Genomic DNA, 26,246 nt, shown 5'->3' with positions numbered 1-26,246 from the left:
TAAGGGTAAATGACGGTGAGTCAAAAATTAAGGAAGGCAATATCAAGAACTTATCATATATATAATAAAGGTGGCAAACAGTTGGCTCTCACCAGAGCTGTAGACATATTTATAAAAGCTGATCTAAAATGACCTGATTTTCCCTGTATAATCCAGCCTGCTGTACCAGTACAATTACTAATAGTACCATTTGCACTCTTTAAACTCTTTGAACTCCAAACTGTTCTGGATTTTACTATAAATGATTTAAACAGCTCACCTATGGCACCATCTCACATTACTTTATGCTCCACTTCCTCTTCCGATCTTCTAGGAAGCCCTTATCTTCTTTTTGCCCCTTGGTTGTCTTTCCCTATTTTCCAGGCATTTCATATTCCAAAGTTATCCCTCTTCCATATTCTTCACTCCCATGTAACCCGATTCATTCAACTCAAGTGATCCTGGTAGATGATTAGAAGGCAAGCAATCTGATTATTACATGTGAAGTAGTTTGTATCTGTGCTATCTGTGATTTTACAAATAATTTACAACTATGGGAGAGGGGGACAGTTTTCTAATGCCTCATGCAAAATCTCTGCCATTTGTTAAAGTAAGGTGCAGTTGTGTTAATTATGTAATCACTTCTGTCGGTGTTATTTTTGTGACTGCTATGACATATACACTTGTTCAGTTATATAATAAGGATCTCTGACTTGGCACCTTGTATTCTGAAAGTTTGCCAACACAAAACCAAGTACAAGGAAAGACATTGGAAAGAGATCCAGAGAAGCAGAATTGCATACAAGTGGTTAGTATATTCTTTATTACATATTTCCATATTTTCCAAATGGCTGGAATTGAGTTTATATTACTTTTACAATCTGTGGGGGAAATGGATACAATAGAAGAGAATAATACAGAAGATAAAAGTAAAGGTCACTTAAACTATTACTTATTTTTATCAGTAAGGAAACCCAAAAGCTAGATTTGACATGGGATAATAGTCTGCTGGTTTTAAGTACATATATTTACATCATGTATATATCAAATAATGCTTCTTTCAATGGTCAAAAAGTTAAAGTGAGTCATCACCCTAGCAATCCAGCTTGGCAAGAACTGCCTCTCATGTATTAGTTACCCTTACTAGCAAGAGAATGTTCCCCCGCTTCTCACTGTGTGGCACCTTAAGGTGTGAACCCAGACAGACAGGAATAAGCCCTGTAATGGCACATTTTTAAGGGATATTGTTTCTCTGCACCTTCTACTCTGAGCACCAGAATTTTTATAGCAATGGTCGGTTGAGTGCCATTGAATCCCCAAATCTAACTTATAACAATGCCTAGAGGGTTCTTTTCATGCAGTACAATACAAAGACAGTAAAATGCATTATGAATAACTGACCTAAATATTAAAATACAATAAACCACCTGCGTAGATTCTGTCATGAAAATCAACCCCCATACCCCCAACACTGAGGAGTTATAAGAATCCTTAGCTAGACAGAGCTAGGAAAATTATTTACAATTTGTTCCTATTAAGCCCTTCTTCCTTTGTCATCCCAGGCCTGTATCACTTTGCTGACTTTTTTCCAGTAGTAATTCATGTTCCATAACAGTAAGTGATCTTTCTTATATGGACGTTTTAATGATTTCTTACAGAAAATTTTCATTTATCTTTCTATAATTATTCAAAGTCCATACTTTAAGCAGCAATCTTTACCAAGTGGGCTTCAACTGCTTTGGCTAGTCTAGTCCTTCTTTTACCTCAATCTATACAACGCTTAAATTTTAAGCAGGATAGTCTCTGTCAGTGTATGATGTTTTTCGTCACTAATCTGAAGTTGGAGTGGTGGGGATCATGGAAGGACACATGTTCTCTATAGTCCTGGGGTTTTTTTTAATAACAAAAAGAATAACTTTCCTGGATGGTAAGGATAGGGTGGCTGGGTTATAGACATTGGGGAGGGTATGTGCTATGGTAAATGCTCTGAATTGTGTGAGACTGATGATTCACAGACCTGTCCCCCTGAAGCAAATAATACATTATATGTTAATTTAAAAAAAAGAATAACTTCCTATTGAATACTAGATGAAAAATTTCTCTTTGTTGTATTGTTACTATGATACTCCTATAGCATAGTATAAGAAAACTCCAAGCTAAGAGTTAAGCTTACTGTTTAACCATTTCATGTCCACAGGTCCACAATAGGTCAATCACCAGAGAGTCTAGAATTCCAATAAGCTGTATAGGAATGAGAAGCTTAAGCACCAGCTGAGATCATCCAAGATTTAAGGTTCATAAAATGAAAATGGCTGCTGCTAAAGAAGGCATGCATGTAGCTGTCAAGTATTTAAGAAAAAGAATACTAAGTGAATAGTGATGGAAAATGCACTTCTAGAATGCTTTTCAGCAACATGATTACAGGGTAACGTATAAACATAGGAGAGCTATTTTTTAATGAGAGAAATGAGTAGTCATCTTAAGCCCTTAGAACCGAGGTTAATATTTTTAAAAGAATTGTATCTGTCTAGCTTCTTACTATATATGTTTACATAGAAATGATCAGATCCCATCACTCTATAATAATTAAAATAACTTCTTTAATTAAGAGATAGCATACAGGGAGCCTGTGTGGCTCAGTTGGCTAAGCATCTGACTCTGATCTTGGTTTGGGTCTTGACCTCAGAGTCATGGGTTTGGGCCTTGCCTTGGGCTCCAGACTGGGTATAGAGCGTCCTTAGGAAATAGAGAGAGAACATACATACAATTAAACAAATTCAGTGTACTAATCAATGTATAGCTCAGTAACTTTTACATCTATATGTGTAGATACATGACACACATCTATACACATACATATGTGCATTCTCGTATACTGGCAAACACAGCCCAGATTAAGACTGAAGATTTCTTGTATTCCGAAGTCCCTTTGTTCCCCTTCTCAGTCTAGTATACACAGCAATTAAAAAGTAGCTGGTTATAACAGAGAAAATACTGTGAAGATCACTCACACTAACTGCACCAGAAACCGCATTAGCTGTGAAGAAGAGACCCCATAAAAGAGTGCCTCAGACAAATTAACGATTTTCTTTTTCCCTTTTGTGCAAAGAAGTCCAGATGGAGTGAAGGTTCCAGAGGACCTAGTTTTTTTCCTTCTATGCTGCTACCCTTAGCCATGAGCGATCTTGGTTTTCATGTAGCTCCAACTCTGCCCAGTATGGTGACCACACTCGAAGCGGGATGAAGGGCGAAGTTGAGGAGGAAAAGGCCCTCCCTGCTGAGTCAGGGCCCTGTCAGTGCTTTCTCAGAAGCCCCACCAAATCATGGCTGCCTAAACCTCACTGGGGAAAACTGCATGGCAAATAGTTTTGGGTGGTAAACCCAAAATAAATGGGAATTTATGAGTAAGAAAGGAAGGGAGGATGGATATTGGTTAGCCAGCAGTCTGGCCACACCAATGGTCACCAATTGCTCCCCGGAATGACCTTGCTTGAAAATGCCACTTTGCTTGTAATGGATAAATGCAATCTGAAATCATCCTACCATGGGTAATGTGTTCCGAAATAAACATTCCTATAACCTCTGCTACAGATATAATATTAAACCATTTGGAAAGGAAGAAATCTAGTGAGGTACTGCTTCAAAAATATGTTTCCCGAGAAAGTATAACTTCATTCTTAAGAAGGAAAGTATAACTTTATTCTTAAGAAGGAAAAGCATAACTTTATTCTTAATAAGGGAAAATATTAAAGGGTAAAATTAAAAGAATTTGTTTAAGACCACACAAATAACTAAAGGAATTTGACAGCAGGTGTACATTAATTCTTTGGGACCCACAGATAGAAGTTTGGTCATTTTCAATCTGTAACGCTGTTTATGAGGATTATGAACTTTGATTTAAACTAAGAATGATTTCTTTTCAACAGACTGAATGCGACTAGAGTTTACAGATGCACACTCTCTTATCTACACTTACAAATTCCCAAAATTTGAAAACCGAAAACTTTTTCACAATTGTACTTCCTATTTGGTGTCAAAAGTTGACCTGAAATGACATGGGGCTACTTATAGTCTTTATTTACCCCATTTAGTATGATTGGTCATATATTTTGTTATATTTGGTTATGGGGCACTACATCATATTACTACTTTAAAATTACAGAAGTCACCCCCCTTATCCATGGGGGATATGTTCCAGGACCCCTAAAGAATGCCTAAAACCTCAGACAGTACCAAATGCTATATATACTATGTCTTTTCCTACACATACATACCTTTGATAAAATTAAATTTGTAAACTAGGGACAGTAAGAGATTAACAATAACTAATGATAAAATAGGACAATTATAACAATATACTATAATACAAGCTACATTTATGTGGTCTCTTTCTCTCAAAACATCTCACTGTATCATCCTCACCCTTCTTGTTGTGATGGTGTGAGATGATAAAATGCTACATTATGGATGAAGTGAGGTGAGTGATAGAGGCGTTGTGACATAGCGTCAGGCAACTACTGACCTTCTGATGATTTGTCAGAAGGAGGATTATTGTACCTGTCAGAGGGTAGGTCCCATGTGACTGACTAAAAACTGCAGAAAGCAATACTGGGTAAGGGGGACCACTATATTTTAAAACTCTAAATTCCAAAATATAGCTTCTTTCACCTCACAGTTCTGAGAGGCAAAGGTCTTAAGAACTGCATTATCTAATTGGTTCACAATTTGATGTGTTTAGAGATTCCTATTGCTACAAAAGCTCATTGGAGGAATTACACATCACTGCTGTCAAAATTTTTCTAAGTCTTCAAATCTAAGAAATAGAACACATTATTTCTGCCCATGAATACACAGCATTTTGGTTTGCTAACAAAGAGTAAATTCAAAAAGGATAACTGTTTTGATTCCAAGTGTGTTAGTTAAATTCTAGCTTTAATAATGCTTTGGCTCATTTTGTTTAAAAAAAAATGTGTTAATTGAGCTTTGTTCAACTGATAAGAAATACAAGGATTTTTGAATAAAAAATGCCAAAATCAGCACTTGAAAAGAAGCAGAAAATGAGGCAAGTGGTTGCCTGAATTCTTTCTTTTCATTTTATTAGTAATATGTATGGTCTTAGATGTTTGTTTCTTGTTCATATTCATTTATGAACTGAGACATAATCAATCAATGGCTATAATGATGGAGATAAAATGTAGATTTTTTAAAAAAGATTTTATTTATTTGTCAAAGAAAGAGCACAAGCAGTGGGAGCAGCAGGCAGAGAGAAAAGCTGAGCAAGGAGCCCAAGTCAGGACTTGATCCCAGACCCCTGGGATCAAGACCTGAGCCAAAGCAAGCAATTAACCGATTGAGCCATCCAGCCATCCCTGAAATGTAGTTTTTAAAAAATATAATACCAAAACACTGTGATCCAGCTGTGTAAATTCACAATTTGCATGGGGTTTAATTTTTTTGTTTTGTTTTGTTTTGTTTTTTCTCCACTTCACCAAAGTTTCTCTGGATCTTTTAGCCACTAAAACCTCCAAAATCTCAATTTCCAACATTCTACTCTCTGAATATAATTCACTTGCTGAGATATGGAATTCTTTTCTGTAGCTTACAAACTTCTGCAGGATATCACCTCATTTCTGACTTCAACTGATGTCATTTTCCTTTTCTCTCAGTATACTGCCCCCACATTGGCCTCATTTTACTTCCTGGAATACTTCAAGCTCCATTCTGCCTCAGGACATTAGCACATGTCGTGCCCTACTTCTGGTCTGCTATTTCTCACATATTTTTCAAGTTTGGCTCCTTCTTATCCATCAAATCTAGCTTTAATGTCACCAGCTTAGAAAGAACTTTCCTTACCACCTTATCTATATGTTTCACTGCCTATTTTCAACTAAGACTTCACTCTGATTATTTTTTTAAAAGTACTTATAATTTGCTTGCTTATTTCTCTGTCTCCCCACTAGACAGTGAACTCTTTGAAGGGGATGATAAACTATCTCCTATTCATTAATATATATGTAGCACCAAGGATCATGCCTGGCACATTCTAAACTCTTGAGAATTATTTCAATAAACAACATGAGAATAATTTATCCTATGTCTTTCAGTAATAATTTTTCCAAAACATCTCACTCTACATTTTACCTTTACCAAAACAAATCTTGTAAATCATGAATATCGGCTCAAAAACTCTGAAGAAAATTCTCCTATAAGAAAGCATACAATTAGAAATAAGCACATTGTGGAATATGAACAGAAGATTCTAATCTATAGATAATAAAGTATACATTTGCAGGCATATCTACATGTGTATATATGGATGTACATATATAATCATATATGTATAATTGTATGTATGCAAATATTAATGTGCATGTGTATATAGGGGTGATGGAAGGGGTGAGAGAGAAAAGAACAGGGCTAGGGTGGTAGAAAGACAAAAGAGCACAGTGAAACTGGCCTATAACAATTTTTTTCTATTGAAAGGAAAACTGCTTAAAAATTACTAAAAAATTTTAGTCTACTCTCCCTGTTAGATGACTTCTTAAGGATGTTTTCCAGATGATAATCAAATATTACCGAATTTTACTCTCATCGGGTCACTATTGATGAGATTACAAAATAAAATGGGTGTTCAGATATTCTTTTTACCATGGTTGTTCACTAAATATATCTGAATCCAAGTCTTCTGTCATCTCCTTCAGTTGACATTACAGCAAGGACAGAGAAGGGGTCTAGCTCAGGTTCTATCTAAATTGGCCTAGAACCCAGACCTGTAGGTGACCTGTGTGGCAAAAGTTAAAGGTCTCGCTTGAAGATATGGTCTTTTCCATGGTTTACCATGGACAGTCCCTGTTTATTCCAGTTGTCATATAACTAATAATATGTCCCCTTTTCACTCTCAAGTGTCCTAGTGAAGATGGTAAATTATATAGTCACCCTAGCTATAGCTCCTTAAATGCCAGGCAGGGATAGGGCTGCCAGACCAACAAGTGTGTGTGTATGGGAAAAGGTAGGCAATTCTCACCTCTGTCTTCATCCAACTCCTTTAAACCTTGTTCTATCTCATTAGAAATTTAGTTGGCAAAGAATGCAAAGAATTTTATCCTTAACACATTCAATGAATACATATATGCAGTATTTGACACATTTCGATATTTGCTGGCTTTTTGACTTCACGTTTGCAAACGTCGTTTCGCATTCATTTCACATCACATTTTTTTAAGTCTCAGGCTTCGTTTTTATTTAAAAGCCCAGTTGCAACCGCCAAATACCTGACTCAGCTCACGACTAGAGAGGGAGCATCAAATTTCCCAGCCCACTTAATTTGAAAGCCTGCCAAGATAGGTGAAAGACCTTATAAATATGTAAAGCAGGAAGTTCGAATTACAGTCAAGTAAATCTCTAGTGATTGATGTTCTTTTCAAAACAATTAAAAAAAAAAACTCATAAAAGCAGCACATTTCTAAGACCCCCTCCACTCCCTCCTTACCAAAGGTTTCACCCGAGTTGAGCCTGGACAATGTACTTTTAGTACTGTATTTATTTTGGATTTTTACCACTTCCTGGAGGCCAGGAGGAGGCACAGTGGGAGGATCCAAAAAAACTCAGTACCACAGCCATTTTGTTTGTAAGGCAGAGTGGTAGAATTCTGTCAGCCAGTAAAGCTTTTTGAAACAGAATTTTTAAGGAGGGAAAAAAAAAAAAAAGTGTGCCTATTGTTTTAAATTTAACCACCAAAGCCCTTTTATTTTCGTTCCTTGCACCAATGGTAGTTACTGCGGCTAACGAATTCTGTTTTTACAAGGAATCCAAGCTCCCCGAGCTACAGGAGTCTTGAATTTTGTTCACGGATTACCGCCTTCTTTAGGGACCCAATGATGTCAAATCAAAACTGTTTTGATGGCCATAGTTTTCAAATGGCCATATTTGTATCCCCATTACATATCGACGTTCGGGAAGTGATAAACGATTTGCTTATGGAAAGCCTTCTCTTCCGCAAAAACCCACACACAGGAGGGAAGAGTGTTCCTGGAGCCGTTCAAAGGGCATTTTCCCGAGCTCCCAGGCAGTCGTGGGAGCTATTGTTTTGCAGTGTCACTTAATAGCGAGCTTAGACTTTTGTCATTTGGGTGGCTGTGCTTTTAAAAGCCCAGTGTAAAATGGCACACACACTGCATTTTTTTCCGAGCTGCAGGAGGCGGGGGGAGCGGGGGATAGTGCAGACTGTAGGGACACTGCCCTCCTAACCAATCAGAGCACGTCTGCTTGCCATCGCAAAGTTGTTAACCCCAGAGTCTTCTGGCTGCCGCTGCCTCCTCTGCTTTTAATCTTCGTGGATATTTCTCCGATTTTTTCCAAACGCCCACAGATCCTGGGGGAAGCCACCCCATTCAGCCACTGATCATGGAAGAAAGTATTACTTTTTATTTACCAAATATTTTAAAGATGTTTGAAGATCCATATGCTGCCTGGAGGCTGTTGTTTCCAGGGACACAAGTATTCAGCCTATATTGTTACAATTATTTTTCAAGAACTGGCTTCTTCTCTGCCTACACCAATGGTAAGTTTGTAATTTTAAACATTTATGTCATTAAATCTTTGAATGAGCCTCCAGATGAAGAGGATTTTCATTGTGTTTCTTCTAACAAAACCAATCTTTGTATTTTTCTTTTAGCTTTGGTCTCTGCATATTCCACCTAATCTTGTCTGGTAAAATTTTACTAAAAGAAAAAAAAAACATTTTTTTTCATTATTAAAGCCAAATATTTGTAATATAAATTATACTTTAATTACTGTGAACTACAGGGGAACTCAGCTATTTCAAGATGGACTTGTTTTGTGCCAGCAATGTTGGTAATGCCAAATATGTGCATATCCTCTTTATAAAAATTATGTATTACCTAATTTGTCCAGGACTAAATTATCAGCAGGCAAACTATGGATGTAGTTTTGTTTCTTTCTTTTTCTTTTCTTTTCTTTTTTTTTTTTTTTTTTAATAGGCCTATTGTGGTTTTCTTGATGGATTACTTGGATACAAACTACAGAAAAGCTGCCCTTGGTATAATGAAGGTGGAGATTGACATAACCGGGTTTATATTAAGTTATGGCTGTTACTAAATAGTGGATCTTTTCTTTGCTGATCAGATCTAAACTTGTATTCCATGATATTAATTCCTTGAAGCTCTTCGTTAGATAATCTTTGCAGATCTAGCTTGTTTTTCTCCAAAAAGGTACATTTGGGAGACATTTTGTAATTTTTGGCATTTTTCTAATTTTTTTTTCGTTTTGCACACGGTGGGAGATCTTTTTTGTTTTGCATTGATCTGTGTTGGTGGCGCTGTAGTGCTCCTCAACAATTTATGTCAGTTTCACTAAAAGAAAAAAGGAGGAAAAAAAAGAGGTGGGGCAAGATTTGATCTATTATCTTATCCCTTTATTTCCTTAAAGAAAGTTCAATTTGGTCAGGGGAATTATTCAGTTGTATTATTTAAATGTTTATTGTGAACTGTGAACCGTGGGTGAGAGCAGACATGTCGTCACAACCCGTCCAGGGAGCATCAGGGACAAGCGTGCAGTTTGCAGTTGTGTTTTATCTGATCTGATTATCTCTAGATCAGAATTTTTCAATAATTAGCTGTTGGTTTACTTTCTCTTGCCTTCGTAACATTTTGCATTTTCTCTGTATTATAATACCATGCATGTTAATGTTTTTTCCAATGTAACAAAATGTTTGAGTTTTAGTTCACTCAACATTGTAAAAGTTGAATTTTGTTTTGAACCTAGGGATTTCTTAAATAACTATTCTAAGTTTCTCCAGGGAATTTTCTACTAGGTTGGCATGTAATAATGCCTACATTATTATTTATTTTGAAATGATACTTCAATTGAATTTGTGTATATCCTTGTTTTGAAAAAAGCAAATGTTTTGGAATAAGGTAATTTTTTGAGAACATGTACACAACTGTTTCTAACTTTAAAAATACTGGTATTCGTTTATCTGAATGCAGGTAAAATGTTTTTCATCTTTGTTCTTACTGAGAATTATCTGACTAGAGAATATGGGGTTTAGGCCCAAAGCTTCCCAAGAACAAAATGTACATTATGATATGACATATGTTATACCCGTCTCTGTGAACATTTTAGTTGTTTGTGAAGATAGTAAGTATATCCTTCGTTTGAAAAGAAAGTGGGAGGAATCAATAACCATACCTAAACATATTATTTTGCTAAATAAAATAAAAACAACTGAAGTACTATCCTAGACCACCTTAACGTATGATTGAATAATTTCTTGAGAGAGTGAAGATTTCTGGAGTTACTGGTTTTTTTCACTTTGAAATAGGTAAATGCTTATTTCACTAATCATTTAAAATTCTTAAGTAAAGGAATATGTGAAAATGTCTAAGAATAGTATTTCTCATTTTTGTGTCCATGTAATTTATTTCTATAGGACTCTTTCCTTGAACTTCAAAAATAATTATGTATCACGTCCATAGTTTTGTTTATACCATGCTGTAAAAATGTTAAAATGTCCACTGTAACATTTTATCTCTTTATACAATTTAAATGCCCCATCAAGACTAGTTTTGACATTATAGATTATTTATAGAATGAAATACAGCAGGTGTAAATATACTATCGAACCCTCTGGTTATTCTGGAGAGTTTAGTTCTCCGAACTTGATCTACTGAATAAAATATACTTCCCAATATGTTTGTTGCTAAAATATTCTGTTATTCAGCTGGTGATATATTTTATTTTTATCTGTAAAAACTAAAAATGTTTATATACTGTAGTTCCCCTTTTAAAAACAAACTGATTCTATGAAGTCCATATGTAGCTATGCAATGCTCTTTGTTCTCCTACATCATTGACTATTACATCATTGATTATGAAGTAACCATTAGAGTTAAATCTTCACTTTTTAAAATCATCCGTATATATTTATATTCAAGATATTCTTTTATATGTTCCTCTTACATCACTAGGTAGGTAAGGAGATTTAAATCTATAAGGCAAAAACAATTTATTATTTTATATTATTCTCCATTTTTAAATCCACCTTGTGCTTCATTTTAGCTCTGGATTCTTTGGACATTAATTCTTTTTTTAACTGACAATATTTTTGTGGGCATTAGTTCATGAGTTTGGTGTGATTTAGATTAGAATTATTATAAATTATGTTTTTATCATAAAAAAATCTTTATCTATTAAATGTAGTCTAGAGAGAACTCAGTTTTCCATAGTAACAGTTACTAGATCATGAACAATAAAAAAATTATTTAAAGAAAAACCCTGAAATATCATTTCATTTAATAATACACATTTATTTCTTTCTTGCACACCATTTTATCAGAGATAGTAACAAGTAGCAAAATTGACTACATTAAAATGTCATATCATATTTTCTTACTCTGCCCATCCCTCTGGTGGAAGGGAGGGGTCAATGAGTAGTGAAATCGCCAAAAACAGGTTGCAGAAAAAATAAATAAATGGTGCCAAAGACATGGAGAATCTGTAAATCAAATTCTAAACAATAAACCTCAGAAAAGTAAATTTGAAATTACGGAGTTTGGTCAATAACAGAAATAAGATGGAAATTTTATTATGACAATGTAATGAACCAATGCAATTTCCTAATTTATTAATTTGTACTCATTAGTATTGCTAAAAATTGAGAAAATTTTTAGGTTAGCCAAACCTATTAGGAAAGATGAGATAACAAAGGGAAGAAATATTAAGATGACCTAATATAAATGCTAAAAATATTAGCCAGGGCCAATCTAATATACCTAGGAATGAACTTCTTTAGAAGAAGGAAAAATAGCTAAAAATTTTTTTCTCAGAAAACCAAGTTCAATACAGACCTGAAATTGTACGTTTCCAGTTCCACCCACTTCTTGTCCATATTTACCTCTGCTGTTTCTTGGACATATCATTACTTTCCACAAGACTATACAGATTCACTGCTGTCCTTAGGTTGTGCAAGGAAAGAGAAGGGGAAAGTAATAGACAAAAATGGGTATTTGCAGTATAAATTTTTTTATAATTCCAAAAAGATTCTTAAATGAAGAGTCTAAAGAGAAAATAAAGCAAAGAAATTATTTCTTTGTGAAAAAGACAAAAGGGTTTTACTTTCTACTGGATTTGTTCAACATTTATTTTTATTTGGAGATTTATTTATTTTAGATTTTTTTCCTACCTATTATTTCCTACCATGCTAAGATGCTGGGGTATAATATTAAGACAAGACAAGCATCCCTGCTTTCATGGAGTTTATTGTCCAAGAAGGTTCAAGTTTTAATCTAAGGTGTTAGATATGGGGGCCTCCCATTTGGAAATAAAGACCACATGAGATTTCTAGAGTAAAAAACTTTTTTTTTTTTAATTTAAATATAGTCAAATGATTTAACAACTGTCCTTCTATTGAGGGGCCATTAGTTGGGCACCAGATATTCACACACTGAGGGGGAAATAGCCCTCAGATTTTAGATATAGCCCAAATAGATGCTACATAAATAGTTAACCAATACCAATTTTTATTGCGAAATGAGAAATAAAACATAAACTTACTTACTTGTGAAGAGAGATGGAGGTCACTCTGGTAGTGGGAATTTGGGGTGTGTCCTTGTAAGGTCCATTTAATGAAAACTTTGAATGTGGTAGAGCCTCATTTTGTACATTTTATTCACTCTGTCATGAAAAAAATGTCAATGTAAATATAAATTGTGAAATGAAGCAGGGAAATATGATTGCAGTGTAAAGGATTATATCAAAATTAAAATATTTATTTTCATTTTAAAATCTGCAATATTTTTAATGATAGATAAAAAACAAAATTTTTAAATAAAAACAAATAATTTAATTTACTAAAATAACATAATCACACATTTAGCTAATACTTAATTAGTTAAGCACATGAGACATGGAGCAGGAAAGTAAGCCCGCTATTGTATGTAGATTAATGATCTCTTCATTAAGGATTCTCTATATGTGGATTAAGATGAATTTGAGAATAAAGTCATCAAATTATTTTGTCATAGAGCCAATTAATCCATACTAGGTATAGATGTATTATGGCATTTAGTTTGCTTTTGTACTAACACAGAACCTTCCTGATAGTGACATTAAAAAAAATATGGACATGTATTATTTCAACTAAATCAGTAACAGGAAGCAAGCCAGTTCTACATCTGCTTCAGTAGTAGCTCAACAGTGTTACCAATGTCCTTAGCAGATTCCATTCTTTTACATTGCCACAATGTCAGCAATTGTCTTTCCTCATAGTAACAATATGGCTGCTGCAGCTCCAATCATCATAGCCTGATATTACAATTTTCAAAGGGGAGATCGTTTCTCTTAATACATCCTTCTATAAGGGAAGAAATTCTTGGGGTGCCTGGGTGGTGCAGGGGGTTAAGCCTCTGCCTTCGGCTCAGGTTATGGCCTGGGATCAGTTGGGCTCAGCTCAGCGGGGAGCCTGCTTCCCTATCTCTCTCTCTGCCTGCCTCTCTGCCTGCTTGTGATCTCTCTCTCTGTCAAATAAATAAATACAATCTTTAAAAAAATAATAATAATAAAGGAAGAAATTCTTTCCAGTGGCCCACAGCACACTGCTTCTTACAGCTCATTGACTATGTTTATAGGACATGTTCGTACCTCACCCAGTCATGGACAAGGAGATTAAAATTCCCGTGATTAGTTTGGCTAGAGAAGAGTTCTTGGAAGGGTGAATACCAGCTCAGTATCCAGTGTGATAACTCAGTATGGTTAGCTCCTATTTGTTTTGTATGAACTTTAACTGCTTTGTGTGAACATTCTTGAATGATAAAACAGAAGTATCTGTTTTCATAGAGACCAGACTGGACACGAAGGCAGCTAACTAAAAACTAAACTACACTAAAAACAAACATTTAATCAGAGCTTACCATGTTCCAGCTTCTAGCTAAATGCTACTTTTATTATATACTTAAATTCTCACACAAATTTTGGACAGTTACTATACCCATTTTACAGATGAGGAAACTGAGGCTTAGAAAGATTTGACCCAGGTTACCCACTAAATAAAAAAGCTGGAGTTTGAACCTGGGACATTTGAAATCAGAGGACATTTGGAATCAGTGTACTTACCTGTACTTCTATACTATCACTTTAGACATTTGTAAAATTTATGTTCTGTAAATAGATATATTTTAAATGCACTATACAATGTCACTGTTTAAATGAATCCTCTAGTGAATCATTTTATAAATCTAGTATTTTCATAAAAACAGTAATTGGCCACCTAACTTAGCAGTTGTATACATCTGAATTTTTGTATGTTGAATTTGCTGGAGGCACACTTGTATTGCATCTTACCTCTTCAGAAACATCTCATGAAATTCTTTCAGAAGTTTGATTTTATAGAGAAAAGAAAGATCAGAGACTAGAGATTCAGTGAGGCTTAGTTGAACTGGATAAATTCATGATTCATAACACTAGGTCCAAACAGAATATTGGGATCTGTTTCACAACTTACAAGTTCAGTTTTGTGTACAAAATGTTTTATCTTAACCAAGTTTGGGCTGAATGGAAGTCTCCCCCTCTGGGACATTTTGGGTGGATTCAGTGTACTCTACATCAGTGGATCTCAGATGTCACTGTGCACCAGAATCACCTAAAACACAAATTTCTGGGCCCCACAGCTAGGGTTCCTGGCTCAGTTGGTCTGGATTGAGGCCTGAGAAGCTGCATTTCTGGCAAGCTCCCAGATGCCACTGATGTTGCTGGTCCCTTTGAGACCCTGATCTAGAGAATCAGATGGCACCTGCCATGATAAGTATTTTGACTTTGAAATATGCCAAACTTAAAAGAATGTCATTCACTATTTGGCAAATGTAGGAATACACATATATTGAAATTCTGAATAGGGTTGTCAGGATAGCCTCACTGAAAAGGGAAGAGTTGAGCAATGACCTGAAGGACGATTCTTCTTATGCCTCAGCACGAATATCACATTTCAGATTTGCCAGTGAATCATATATGTGTGTGTATTATTTTTAACCTTTTTTCCCCCCCAAAAAATAGCAATCCACAATTTACAAATTATTTTTAATAAAAATAATTAAAATAGGTAAAAATAGAACTTAGTTGTGCTCAGTCACGAGTCACATCCAAGAAAGACTTCTGTATTGGCATTTTTCTGTTTTTTTTTTACTTTATCCCCCAGCCACGAATGCCCCACATTCATTAATGGGACATGGTTTCGATGAGACCGAGAAAGAAGCTGCCATGCCAATGGCCTATATTTAGCTTTGAAACTCAGGCCACTGCCCCAATCCACGGAAACTCTCCATCATCCAAGACAAAGGTCATAACCTCCAGTTGAAAAACACTGTCATATGCCAAGGAGTGAAGAAGACTTTTTCCAAGAGTTTAATTGCTCCACTGCTTTGACACTTAAGAAATTTTTAGTTCTGAAGGTCTTTGCTCATTTTTCATTAAAGTCCAAGAAATGAACTGCCAGCATAAATGAGTAAAAGACAATCAGCAAACCCAATGTCCTAACATTCCCAGAGCCTATATAAACTTTGAGCTATCCTTTCATAGCACTAAAGGCTTCGACAAGAAACTAGCATGAAGTACCCCAAGAGACAAGAGTAGTTAAGTGTGGATTGGTGTGGTCCAGTAGCAAAAAGAGTCATTCAGCTGCTGTATATAATAAACTCAAATCATTTTAAATGGTCTAAGCCTGCCAAGCTGTGCTGCCCAACACATAGTCATTAGCCTTCTGTAGATATGTAAATTTAAGTTGGAATTGAAATTAAAAATTTAGAAGCTACACCTATCTGGTGGCTACCATCTTGGACAACAGATTTATGGAACATTTCTGTCTTAGTCTGTTCAGGCTGCTATAACAATACCATAGTGTGGGTGGGTTATAAACAACAAAAATTTCTCGTGGTTACAGAAGCTGGAAGTCCAAGATCAAGGTGCTGGCAGATTCAGTGTCTGGTGACGGTCATAATGTCCAGCTGTGTCCTCTCAGCCAAAGAGGTGAGGGGGCTCTCTGGGGTCTGTTTTACAGAAGCACTAATTCCATTCATGAGGTTTCTACCCTCATGACCTAAACACCTCCCAAAGGTCCCACCTCCAAACACCATCACATTGGGGGTTAGAATTTCAGTGTATGAATTTGAGGGGGAATATAAGCATTCAGTCTATAGCAGTTTCCATAATTGCAGAAAGTTCTATTGGATAGCACTAGTGCTTGTGCTTGGCTGTGCTTGGCTCACACTATTATTACACCAGGGCTTCTCAACTTCCTGTAGTTACCATCATCCAGAAACTTAAAAACAAAATGCCCGCACCCCACGCCCAGAGATTGGCCTGGATCAGATCTTGGCATAAGCATTTCCCAAAAGCTATTCACAGGATTCCAATATACAGCTGGAGTTGAGAATTGCTAAGTTCCTCTACTGAAGTAAGCCACTAAACCAAAAAATGAAGAGGTCAGTCGATTAGTGCTGCTACTTCTCATCTCAATAGTTCAAAACCTACAGTCACATCTCCTAGAAAGTGAGGAAGGTTCAAACCCAGGTAAAGAATAACTGGATAGTGTGGCCAGTTCTGTGGGATAAACCATTAAGTTGACCGCCTAATGAACACCAGCTTTAGCTGGGAGAAAAACAGCCCAGTTACCACTATTTGTTTTGCATACTGAAAGACCATTCTGAAGTTAATTTGAATTTTCAAAAGGTAATATGAAATTTATTAATGTTACTATCCAAGGAAGCTCTCCCTAATGTTTTTAAATTTAGTTCACAAATCTTATCATATTTATAAATCTGGCAAATTTTAAAAATCATGGACCTTTAAAATTTGGTCTTATTTATACTATTACTTGATTAAATACCTTCCAACTTTGTATTCCTCTTTATACTGCATTTATAAATTTACTGCATACAGCTGCCTCTTTTGGTATCTAATAACCAGTTTCAAGAAGTCAAGAAAGTCTTACATATCTAATAAATTTATGATTCTTAAGTTCTCTAATGTTTCAATACTATATATAATTTTGTAGGAATTGTACTTTAAAGTCTAATAGGCTGTCCTCTTACTCCAATTGGTTAAGTGTTCTTAAAGAGAACAATTAATCTACATTAAAAACACTTTTGTACTTATTGTACATCTTTCTGGAGTTAAAAGCTTCTTACCTGCTAAGAAAACAGTTATGTCCTACCTAACAATTTTGGGTAATGCCTTCCCAAGTAAATTTTTTGATCTGCCTTTTCAATAAACTGGTTTCTTGATGAGCAGAGGTTTGGGTGGAACAGACTAGATCCTTGGCTGAGACATTGATGGATCATTCTGAACCTTACTGACATTCATTGTATCCCTATACCCCACCCCACAAAAAGTGAGTCATATCTTTACCTTTTTTTAAGTCAGGTTAGAATCTTTGATCCTCTCACACACACAAATGGCTACAATGAACAAATATTTAGGTTGTACGTTTCTTAATCCTTTAGAATAGATAACTGTCCTTTTTTCTTAATCTAGACACCTTTGAACTTGGCTGAATCTCTCACATTCTGTCTTACAGGACAATCAACTCTTGGAGATACTAACAGATCTTTAATTGACACTGAATCTCTCTACGATTTTGTCTAGGTCTACATTTTCCAAGCATATTCTGTTGACAAGTTTGTTTTTTTTTTAACCCCTAGAATGGCTGACTAGAAACCTCTCCGTACATATACATTTCTATTGAAAACATTATGAGAACACAGCTTTGCCTGATTTGTTTGTGTTCTAGCTTTGCCCTTTAACTCATTATAGTCTAACAACAGCCTCGTGAGGAAGGAATATTACCTTGTTTCAAAGAAGAGGAAACTGAGGGTCTGCACAGTTAAGTAACTTGGGCCAGTTACCCTCCTCATGTGGCTGTTTTGAGACTACGATGAGTTAAAGCACTTAAACCACCAAGAAAGCACCAAGTGCCTGATAATGTCGTAAACATCCGGTATATGCCATGCGTTTATTTTTTCATAGACACCGCTGATTTCAAGGACCTAAACAGGCATTACACAGTGTGTTAGGAATTAAAAACGTCATCTGATTTAGGCATATGGGTATCACAATATTATTAGAGAGGCTCTCATTATCCTCTGCAGTTACTCTCAAAAGTTAGTAAGTCCAATAGTATCTCCAGCAATTAAGGTTTCTTTGTTACCTGCTCTTCACTCACTAAATAAATCTTTATCAGGCTTCTTAAAAACAACAGCAACAACACTATCCTGAGCCTTAACAGATTAGAGAGAAGAGAAGCAGTTGGGAATTGGGGTGAACTTCATGGAGAAGATACTTTTGACCAGAGCCTTGAAAGACACATAGATTTTCGATATGTAGACATTGAGAGAAGACATTCCAGGTAAGTAAGGAAAGTAGTGGGGCACAGGCAACGAGGAGAGAAAACACATGGCATTTGGAAATACCAGCTAGAAGCCCAGTGTGGGTAGAAAGTTAGCTATAATGTGTGGGAATTAGAGAGTGGGAGAGATGGACCTGCGATGGTACCTTGGAACCAACACAAGGAGGTTTTGGAATCCCAAGCTAAGGAATTTGGAAATCAGTCATTTCCAATAGAACACCAATTCAAGTTCTTGTTAGCCAAAAAATGGTGATGGGATAAATAGTTCTTTCTTATTTTACCATTTACCTATTAGCCTGAGTAGGGGAAAACTTCAGTGGTCTGGATCTCTTGCTAGGTAAGTTTTGATGGGGAGAACATGGAGAAGTAGGAAAGGTTGAAAAGTTTGGGACAGTTTTTAGTAAGTGTGGACACTGAGCAGCAGGGGGCAGCAGGAGGGCACCTAAAAGTCAAATGAATGCATAGGGCATTTGCTTCTGTAATATTGCTTGACCATTATAAATTTACATAATATAGGCTACTTATATTAATAATAACTTAGCATTCTTTCCCCCAAAATGAAGAGAAATTAAAAGAGAAAAGAAGAAAAGTAACAGGCTGGCTGATGGCAGAATGACATTGCTGTTTATTTGAGAGCATAGAAATGAACAGTTGTCTATGTGTTATTTCTTTTCAGAGTTCATATAAATTTGAAAATGTCTAAATTTAAATTGGAAAGCATTTAAATTTTCAAATTTTCATTTAGAAGTTTTCATTTAGAAAACTTTTATGACTCTTAAAGATTCTACATTTTTTTGAAGTACCCTTGTTCAGCTATACTGATATCCTGCATTCCTTAAAGAAACTGGTTAAAGAGAGAGAGAGAGAGAAAAAAACACTTGAAAATAAAATTGTACTTAAATAATGAACAGAAATTTTAATACACACTCTATTTTACATACCAAATATATGGAATTTTGAATTTTGGCTTTTATGCTCATGAAATTTTTGGACATCCAAATGAAGTTTTTTTCTTTATATCTAAAATTTGGTGGGACACCTGGGTGGCTCAGTCAGTTAAGCATCTGCCTTCAGCTCAGGTCATGATCCTGGGGTCCTGGGATTGAGTCCCGCATCAGGTTCCTTGCTCAGGGGGAGCCTGCTTCTCCCACTGCAGGGCACCTGTGCTCCCTCTCTCTTTGTGTTAAATAAATAAAATCTTTTTTAAAAAATAAGGTAAAATTTGAGACTATCTACACTGTATGTCTACATTATATTTTTCAGGTGAAATTCACCTCTTACTAACCTGTTCAAAAATTTGGATGGTTCATGGGCACCTGGGTGGTGCAGTGGGTTGAGCGTCTGTCTTCGGCTTCTGGTCACAATCCCAGAGTCCTGGGATTGAGTCCCACCTCAGGCTCCCTCCTTGGCTGGGAGTCTGCTTCTCCCTCTTCCTATGCCCCTCCCCCCTGCTTGTGTGTACTCTCTCTCCCTCTCTCTCTCTCATGTTCTGTCTCTCTCAGATCAATAAGTAAATAAAATATACTTTAAGTTTAGATGGTTCATGATATTGAGAGTAGAAAATGAGAAGCTTCCATGTAGATGTTTTGTTTTTGTTTTTGTTTTTTTAGCTCTGGGATTTACCTTTGTGAATGCTTCATTACACCCACCAGAAAATAGCTCTTTCTCTCCTTGTGTGAGGAAGATGTATAATAATGTCAGGAAGAGGTATAATAATGCTCATACACAACACACATAGAAACTTTCTTTGTTCCTTCATGATTCTCTCAATGCCCATCACACATGTTTAGATGGTTGTGACCCCTGCGTGGGTCATCCTTCAGGTGCTGCTTTTTGTTCCCTCGTTTCACCTTTCTGTAGATGCTTCTCTCCATGTATTGACATATGTTATACTTGTCACTTTAAATGGCCACATAAACTGATGGCTGGCTATTCTGTGCTTGTGGAATATTGATTGCCACCTTCATTCAGGAACATCTGAAATGATGAACAAACTTTTGGTTTAAGGTCGTTGACCTGAGGGGCTCCTGAGTGCTGCAGTCAGTTAAGCATCTGACTTGGTTTCTGCTCAGGTCATGATCCAAGGGTCGTGGGATTAAGACCCCTGTCCAGTGCCATACTCAAAAAGAGTCTGCTTAAAATTCTCTCTCCTTGGGCACCTGGGTGGCTCAGCTGGTTAAGTTACTGCCATCAGCTCAGGTCATGATCCTGGAGTCCCAGGATCAAGTTCCACATCAGGCTCCCTGCTCCACAGGGAGTCTTCTCCTCCTGCTGACCTTTCTCCTCTCATACTCTCTTTCATTCTCTCTCTCTCAAATAAATAAATTAATTTAAAAAAAGAGATAGTTTACCTGAAAATTAGTACTTAAATATCATGAAAGGAAATGAGAACAACTTCATAAATTTATGAAGCATTTCTTGTGTATTTTATTTCCATCATTTGTAAATCTGAAAATATAAAAATAAAAAAATTATTTAAAATGTTACCTTTTGGGGCACCTGGGTGGCTCAGTGGGTTAAAGCCTCTGCCTTCAGCTCAGGTTGTGGTCCCAGGGTCCTGGGATCGAGCCCCACATCGGGCTCTCTGCTCCGCAGGGAGCCTGCTTCCTCCTCTCTCTCTCTGCCTGCCTCTCTGCCTACCTGTGATCTCTGTCTGTCAAATAAATAAATAAAATCTTTAAAAATTAAAAAAAAATAAAAATAAAATAAAATGTTACCTTTCAAGCTAGGATGACCAGGGTATACACAGGACATGCCCTGTTTGTTTTTACAGGAACTAATTCCATTAAGGAAAAATATGGCATTAATACAGTGCTTGCACAGAGGCAGGGCCTGATAAGTGAAACATTAGGAAATTTTATGAAAGTATATGTAACACAATCTAGTTCTTTGATGTAAGATTTAAATGTACTCTTCATACTTGCATCGTATTTTTCAAATTGTTAAACTGGTTAAATTGTTACTACTGTTCTGGTTGTTGCTATTTGGTATTTTTCTCAGTGCCTGGATAGTAGCATTGTGTTAATTTTCTCAATTTGTTACCTAGAAATTCCCTGCCCTTTTCCAGTGAGAATTTCAGGCTAATTGCAGATCTTCTATTACTAGGCTTAATTATTTCGATCACTTCTGCTTCAGCTTTTATTTTGAAGTTTGTCTCTTCCTTTTGGTATTAATTCTGAATCTTGATTTTCCAGTTTTAATGATATGAGCTACATGGATTTCTCAGATCACATTTCACCATATTTATGACAAAGCTACTTTTACTAAGCATCCTCTAAGAACCTTTTGTTTAAGCATCAAGTATTACTAATTACCAACTAACAAAGCACTACATCTTTGACTCACTCAGTGAAATTACTCTTCTAGGGCATATCTTCCAGAACTCTATTTGCTCTTACACTCTTCCTAGGGCTTTCTATATATGTAAACATATAGCCAGGAAACACTAAAGGCACATTTACTATAGAAATCGTACATCTCAAATTGAATGATCTTTTCTTCGCTTTTTACTTTTTAAAAATTTCATATATCCTTTTTTTTCCTACCAACTACTAGGAAAAGGGAGATAGTCATAAAATTTGACAGTTGGAAAAGTTGGGAGGGACCATTAAGTCCTTTCTTCAAAGTCCTTTTTTTCAGGGTCCTTTTTTCAAAGTTGAGGAAATGGGAGGCCAAGGGACATTAAAATCAAGATTATGCAGCAAGCTGGGGGTAGAAGCAGAATTGGAACCTACATCTCTTAACATAAAATGTTCATAAATAACCACTTGATACAGGTGAGATCGCCAAGCATGCATTATTTTTTAATTCATTGATGACTCAATTATAAAAATATAACATGGTTTAAAAAAACCTTTTACTTCCTGGGGCGCCTGGGTGACTCAGTCAGTTGAGTGTCTGCCTTCAGTTCAGGTCATGATTCCAGGGTCCTGGGATCCTGAGATCCTGGGATGAACCCCCACGGGCTCTCTGCCTAGCTGGGAGTCTGCTTCTCCCTCTCCCTCCATTCTCCCCCCTGCTCGTGCTCTTGCACACGTGTGCACGCTCTCTCTCTCTCAAATAATCTTTTTTAAAAAATTAGTTGGGGGTACCTCGGTGGCTCAGTTGGTTAAGTGCCTTCAGCTCAGGTCGTAATCCGAGGATTTCAGAGTCCTGGGATCAGCTCTCATATCAGTGGGAAGCCAGCTTCTCCCTCTCCCTCTGCTTGCCGCTCCCCCTGCTTGTGCTCTCTCAATCAAATATGTAACATCTTGAAAAAAAATTTTTTAAAACCTCTTCTTTCTAAAAATAGTCTAAAAACCCATATGATGGAGGCAATACTATCGTAAGGTTATCCTTTTCTCTATACTTAAAGTTGTTTTGTCTTTTATTCCGAGAACTAACAAAATAGAATTTTAAGGCCATTAGACAGAATATAGTTCAAAATTACTCCTTAAGAGCCATTATTTCTCAAGTAGAACATGAAAGTTTATTTGAAGAAGCACAGATTCTGGAACAACCCAAGAAAATAAAGGCAGGGAGTTCTATTAAGATGGAAGAATGAAACTAGATACTAAAGAGACACACAATAGTGTCCTCTATGAGTCTGATATAAAAAGTGTGTGTGTGTGTGTGTGTGTGTGCATTTTTGTGAATGGAAGGACAAAAGATAGGGTTTGAAAAATTATTCAAGAAGGAATACTTACTATAATGACAGGCGCTGGAGCTGTTTTATAACATTTTATAGGGATTAAATGAGATAGTATATGTAAGTGCCCCGCCGAAGTAAGAACTCCGTAAATTTGGTCACGTGGCTTCTTTAGCTATTTATCCTCTTTATCTATTCCAAACTGTCACCATGCTACAGAAGAGAAAATTGCAATTCATAGAAGTTAATAATTTTATTTATGTTCACAGAGCTACAAAAGCCTAATCATGTCTGACTCTGGAGCTAGTCTTTTTAACCACTGTATTTTAGCCATTTGTTTTCTTAGCATGTCATCTGCTAAAAACCTGGAATGCTGCTTTTAAAATGGGGGAAATTAGGGAGAAGAGGAGATTCAGGAAAAAAAAAACATTTTTATTGATTTTCTGTTCTTAAGGTGATGATGAGGAAGAGAGATTTTTTAGAAAATACATTAAAATTATAAAACTTTATAATTATAAAAATTATAATCAGGTACATTTCTTAAAATAATTCAAACTTATGATAGATTTTTTGAACTTTTATTTTGTGCTAGACACTCTTTAGAATAACTGAAAAAAAAATATGGCCGGATAAATTAGAAGGGGTGAAAAAAAGATTATTGAAAAATAAATAAATGGGTGAATCTCGGTGTTGTGTTGAAGATTTCCTATTTACGGCAATGTCCAAAGCACTTTAGTTTCTCAATCAAATCTGTGATCAACTGCAATTTGGATAGGTCATAGATTTTCTGTTCCAATGTGTTATTTTGGGGCATGTATACACATATGCCCTTCCTAACCGCTAAGGTGGAATTGAAATAATATATTCTTCCTTAATATTTATATTTGAAGTTGCAGCTGTCAAAGATTTTTCACTGTATTAGCTCATTTGTTCATCAGAGTGGCCTGAAAGAGAGGAAAACAAGTACTTAGACTGAGTATATAAGATACTTAAGGCTCAGAAATTAAATCATTTCTATAGGGTCATACTGCTGGTAAGTGGTAGATACTAGATTAGCATCTAGCTCTTCAAACATGGAAGCCAGTGTTCCTTTCAAGACTTAATGCTGTGTCTCAGTGCACCATGTTGCTACTTTGAATGCAAAATGTTACTTACCATTTGACTGTTTTTACACAAAGCACTCACCCTAAGGGAAACAGTAGCAGCCTGTACAGAGAGACCCTGACCCCCTGGGGAGCTTGCTTGACCAGATTTGGAGATTGAGCAGTCACTGGGCAGCCAGCCTAATGAATCATTTCGCAAGGGGGTGGGGTTGGTGGGGACGGTGTTGGCTGCCAGGGGTCCTTGTAGATTTAAACGTAGGAATGAACAAAACTACTAAAGGGAAACAAACAAACAAAAAAACCTCTATAAAATGAGTATAATGTTTTATATAAATTAGTTATATATGTGTATCTGTGTGCAGATACTAATTTATCTGTGTGCAGATAACTAATTTATATAAAACATTATACTCATTTTATAGAGGTTTTTTTGTTTGTTTGTTTCCCTTTAGTAGTTTTGAGTATATATATATATATATATATATATATATATATATATATATATACTCAAATATAGGTCTTTGGTTTCATTTGAGGCCATTTTAAGCTTGGTTTTGTTTTGTTGCCTCAGCTAAGAGTTTTGAAAGCCTTTACAATTAATCTTGTTTTATACTGTATATAAGGGGGATAGGGGAGCCCAGAAAAATAAAATGAGCAATGGGATAAAATAGGATTAAAATGTCCTTTAAAAATAACCCATGCTTATTGAGCATTATATTTGTGTCAGATTCATGATAAACTCTTTGCATTAATGATTTTATTGGATCAATGTATCAACCTAAACAGTAGATTCTGTTGATTCCTATCGTATGGATGAAGAAACTGCAGCTCCAAGAGCTTAAGTTAGAATAAAAATCTGAATCAAAGTGGCTTACCATGTTGTTTTTAATAGAGAAACCTCTGGAAAGAAAAGTGGCTGAACAATTTGGTTAATTTGGTATTAAATACCAAATATATTGCTAAAGAATAGCAATCTGCTTAATTCTGTGTTGGTTAGAATTCTGTTCAGTTTTACACTAAATGTTTTATTTTGCACTGTTTAGCAGGATAAAAAAAAGATTGTTATCCTGGTAATAAGGATAGTACTTTGCATTTATAAGATCTTTATGCTTCTTTCAAAGTTAGCATGTTAATGAAAAATTTGATTAGAAAACTTTCATTTCCCTGTGTTGCCTAGATTAGAATTTCCCAAAGTATAATTTTATAGAATTAAAGGAGATAATTAATAGTATATCGTAAGAGGTTGCATGGTTTGTAAATTTGAAAAATACTGTGATAAGCATTAGTAAATAGATTTATTTTCTGCAGGACTTGTCCTGATCCTACGCCTTGTGAGCCCATCCATATTTTTAAAAGAAACATGATAGACAGTATTTTTCTAACTTACTGGTTTTATATGTAACTTTTTTATGTACCTCATCTCAGAATGTAACCTCTGGGATTAATGTTTTATGGATCATACTTTTGAAAAACGCTGAACTAATATCTGGGAAGAAATACTTACATTTTAGTCCGTAAATATTTTTAAGATATTGAAGACCTGTGGGACGCCTGGGTGGCTCAGTTGGTTAAGCAGCTGCCTTCGGCTCAGGTCATGATCCCAGCGTCCTGGGATTGAGTCCCACGTCGGGCTTCTTGCTCAGTAGGGAGCCTGCTTCTCCCTCTGCCTCTGCCTGCCATTCTGTCTGCCTGTGCTCGCTCCCCCCCCCCCCCCGATAAATAAATAAAATCTTAAAAAAAAAAAAAAAGATATTGGAGACCTGTATTTTGCCATCAACTCAGAATGGCAGTAAAATCGTCCACCTTCATATGCGCCGATTTGGCCGTATTGTTATTCAAAGAAAGGTAGAGGTGTCTGGGTGGCTCAGTCAGTTGAGCAATCTGCTCTTGGTTTCAGCTCAGGCATGATCTCAGGATCCTGGGATCCAGCCCTTAGTGGGTGCTCCGTGCTCAGCAGGGAGTCAGCCTGACTTCTCTCTCTCTTTCTCTCGCCTTCTCTCCCCTGCCTTCTGCCCCTCCCCACTGCTTGCGTGCATGTGCCATGTGCTCACACCCTCTCCCTGCCCCCTCAAATAAATAAATAAATCCTTAAAAAAAAAAAAAAAAGGGCAACCCAGCTTTGTCC

At 36.1% G+C, this 26,246-nt stretch overlaps 1 protein-coding gene and 1 long non-coding RNA gene across 2 annotated transcripts in view; one reads left to right on the top strand and one right to left on the bottom strand.

The window, feature by feature from the left end:
• Positions 1-2,583: 2,583 nt before the first annotated feature.
• LOC131838303 (uncharacterized) lies at positions 2,584-7,699 on the bottom strand. The gene is made up of 3 exons (XR_009356552.1): positions 7,469-7,699; positions 6,121-6,182; positions 2,584-2,715 (listed from the first exon to the last, which is right to left on the bottom strand). It is a non-coding gene; the product is annotated as an uncharacterized LOC131838303 (long non-coding RNA).
• Positions 7,700-8,261: 562 nt separating this feature from the next.
• EPC1 (enhancer of polycomb homolog 1) overlaps positions 8,262-26,246 on the top strand; it is a 90,766-nt gene continuing 72,781 nt past the window's right edge. The window contains exon 1 of the mRNA XM_059184215.1: positions 8,262-8,539. Within this exon, the coding sequence (XP_059040198.1) occupies positions 8,441-8,539 (99 nt within the window). The 5' untranslated portion in view covers positions 8,262-8,440. The remainder of the gene's footprint in view (positions 8,540-26,246) is intronic.

The sequence above is a fragment of the Mustela lutreola genome, chromosome 8 (genome assembly GCF_030435805.1).
Source record: "Mustela lutreola isolate mMusLut2 chromosome 8, mMusLut2.pri, whole genome shotgun sequence".
Taxonomy (NCBI): domain Eukaryota; kingdom Metazoa; phylum Chordata; class Mammalia; order Carnivora; family Mustelidae; genus Mustela; species Mustela lutreola.
Note: the sequence above shows the minus strand (reverse complement) of the source record. Positions and strands in the feature narration are given on the sequence as shown.